At 33.4% G+C, this 2,754-nt stretch overlaps 1 protein-coding gene across 1 annotated transcript in view; it reads left to right on the top strand.

The window, feature by feature from the left end:
- The window catches only part of LOC103604687 (netrin receptor DCC-like), a gene marked incomplete at its 3' end in the record, with an annotated part of 22,634 nt that extends 20,271 nt beyond the window's left edge, over nucleotides 1–2,363 (top strand). The window contains exons 2-3 of the mRNA XM_008589261.1: nucleotides 647–797; nucleotides 2,227–2,363. Coding sequence (XP_008587483.1) covers nucleotides 647–797; nucleotides 2,227–2,363 — 288 coding nt within the window. The remainder of the gene's footprint in view (nucleotides 1–646; nucleotides 798–2,226) is intronic.
- Between the last annotated feature and the right edge of the window lie 391 nt (nucleotides 2,364–2,754).

Genomic DNA, 2,754 nt, shown 5'->3' with positions numbered 1-2,754 from the left:
GGGACATACTCACTCTTTAGAATGTAGGTAAAAAATTAAGAAATAAACGAAGTGTGTAGACATAGCCAGACTTACTGTTATAAAACAAATTTTAGTTATACAACTTTAACTTCATTTTTGAAGAAATCAGATATTTTCTCAGTACTTGTATATTCTAATTCTTTGTACCTGTATGCTATTTAACACAATTCTAATATGTTTGTTTATCTTGTATAACAAGCCACAGATGCAATAAACAAAGCGGAAGGAAGAGAAATAAATGTTAGCGGCAGGCAAACTGAACATATCAAAAAATTTCGGATGATGATGTTTAAAAAGGTTGCTAATTATATTGCTTTGCTCTTCAATGATGATAAATAAACAAGGCCTGTAGCCACAAGTGACCAGTAGCCTCAAACTTATGCCCTTTGTCTTATACCATAATGTTGTAAACAGCTAAGAATATTTCAATATCATAATCCTAAACCTGTGATGGAAAAACTCTTTTAGGAGTTTATTCATAAATTTCAGAGGCATCTTCCCATTGTTCTTTCTTTCTTCTCCATCGTAGTGTCTTGTTAGAGTAAAAAAAAAATGATTCAAGCTACACAATTTATCTCTGCAATGTTTTTCATAAAATATGTGATCCTGTGTTTTCTTTCCATAGATCCAGGACTGCATAGGCAACTGTATTTTCTGCAAAGACCATCCAATGTAGTAGCCATTGAAGGAAAAGATGCGGTGCTGGAGTGCTGTGTTTCTGGCTATCCTCCACCAAGTTTCACCTGGTTACGAGGCGAGGAAGTCATCCAACTCAGGTATTATACATTTAGAACTTTTATGAAATATATGCTGCTATTTATTTTTTCAAAGTTGATATAAGTACTTAGAAGTACTAGAGTTTTTAAAAGTAATAGTTGAATTTTTCCCCACATATCTTGGCATGGTACAGTGTATGAAAGGCAGTTAGCCACTGGGATGACGGGATTAGGAAAGAGTCAAAATTTCAGAAAGGAAATTAAGAAAGCTAAGGTTGCCATTGAGATGGCCCTGTCCAAATAGTCTTCAGCAAAGCTGTTTTGGAGGATCACATCCTAAAGAAATGGCATAGAAAGGGAGATCTCAAATGTTCTCACCATAAAAAAAAAATTTAAAAAGATAACTATGTGATGGTGAGGTGATGAGGTGATGGATATATTAATTTGCTTGACTGTGGTAATCATTTCACAATGTACACATATATCAAAACATTACTTTGTACACAATAAATATATGTAATTTTTTTGTCAATTGTTTCTCCATAAAGCTGGGGAAAAAAAGAAACCAAAATTTCCTGAGCTCCAATATGTAGTACATCATTATAGGGCCTGAGCAATTTTTTTTTTTTTAGCACCAATTACATATCTCACTATCCCAGCTATAATGAATATTTAAGTTAAGACAGAAGAACTTGGCTGGCTTTGAATTACTGGAACATTAATAATAAGGTACAGTTAGAAAGTAAGCCCTTAATAGAATGGAATACTTAGTCTGAAACATTTTGATTAAATGGATCTCACTTAAGAAATTAAGTTCATTGATTTGGGGGAATGGTGTACACCTTCTTAACACATATTTTCTATGATGAGATAGGTCCATAGATCATAAATTAATCTCTAACTTTATCCACCTTAAATTTTTATTTAGATTACAACAATACATGGGGTGGTTTCACAAAGCTTCTGAGAATATTAAAGCATAGAAGAAACGCAGTTACAGCTTAAGCATGTCAAGGTGTGTTCTCTGGATACACCCAGGCACTCTTAGTGCAGTATGAAATGTGGCTTTGTACAAAGATCACTAAATTGGATAGTAGGACACAAGACATTGACTTCCACTCTGGGAAACGACATCTCTGGACCTTCAGGTCCTCAAATCCAAAACGAGAGAATTGAGCTAGATTATTATTATTAGAGAATTGAGCTAATTTTTAGAAAATAATAATAATTATTTTTATCATTAAAGTTAGTTCCAAGCTTAATCTACTTCATTTCTTTGATCACTGCATACAGCCTTCCAATGGGAGTAGTTTACCTGGAATAAATTTTTGATCAGTAAACAAGATATTATCAAGCCTCTATAACATAGGGTTTCTTTCCAATTTTATACTTTGAGCTTTTGTAGAGTTCATTTAAATTGCTGAGAACCTTGCTTGATACAAGTGTATATTAACTTACTCCCTAATTACATGTGCCCTATGTTCTACAGGTCTAGAAAGTATTCTTTATTGGGTGGAAGCAACTTGCTTATCTCCAATGTGACAGATGATGACAGTGGAACTTACACCTGTGTTGTCACATATAAAAATGAGAATATTAGTGCCTCTGCAGAGCTCACAGTTTTGGGTAAGTTAATGGCTGAAGATGAGTTTGCATTATACTCTTCAAAATATATTACCATGACACTCTAAATGCTCACCACCAAATTGCTTCCTATGTTTACTAGTGTGAAATTGCAAAGTCCCAACACTCCACACTTGTCCTTGCTCTGCTTTAATTACAGAGGGGTTAAATGTTGTGTTCAAATACTTGCTTTTTGATTAAAATCCATAAATATCGCTCTTTATTCTAATTATTCCAGTGACACAACTGAAAAATACCAAAAATTATTTATTGACAGATATGTTGAATACAAATAAAACCTCATATCTGGGGAAAATAAGTGAAGAAAAAAATGAGAGAAATTGTACAATATATATGCACTTGAGTGGAAAAGGCAGACGTTATTTGAGATGAC

This window comes from Galeopterus variegatus, unplaced genomic scaffold, assembly GCF_000696425.1.
Source record: "Galeopterus variegatus unplaced genomic scaffold, G_variegatus-3.0.2 Scaffold5332, whole genome shotgun sequence".
NCBI lineage: Eukaryota > Metazoa > Chordata > Mammalia > Dermoptera > Cynocephalidae > Galeopterus > Galeopterus variegatus.
This window is presented reverse-complemented; position numbering and strand designations above follow the sequence as displayed.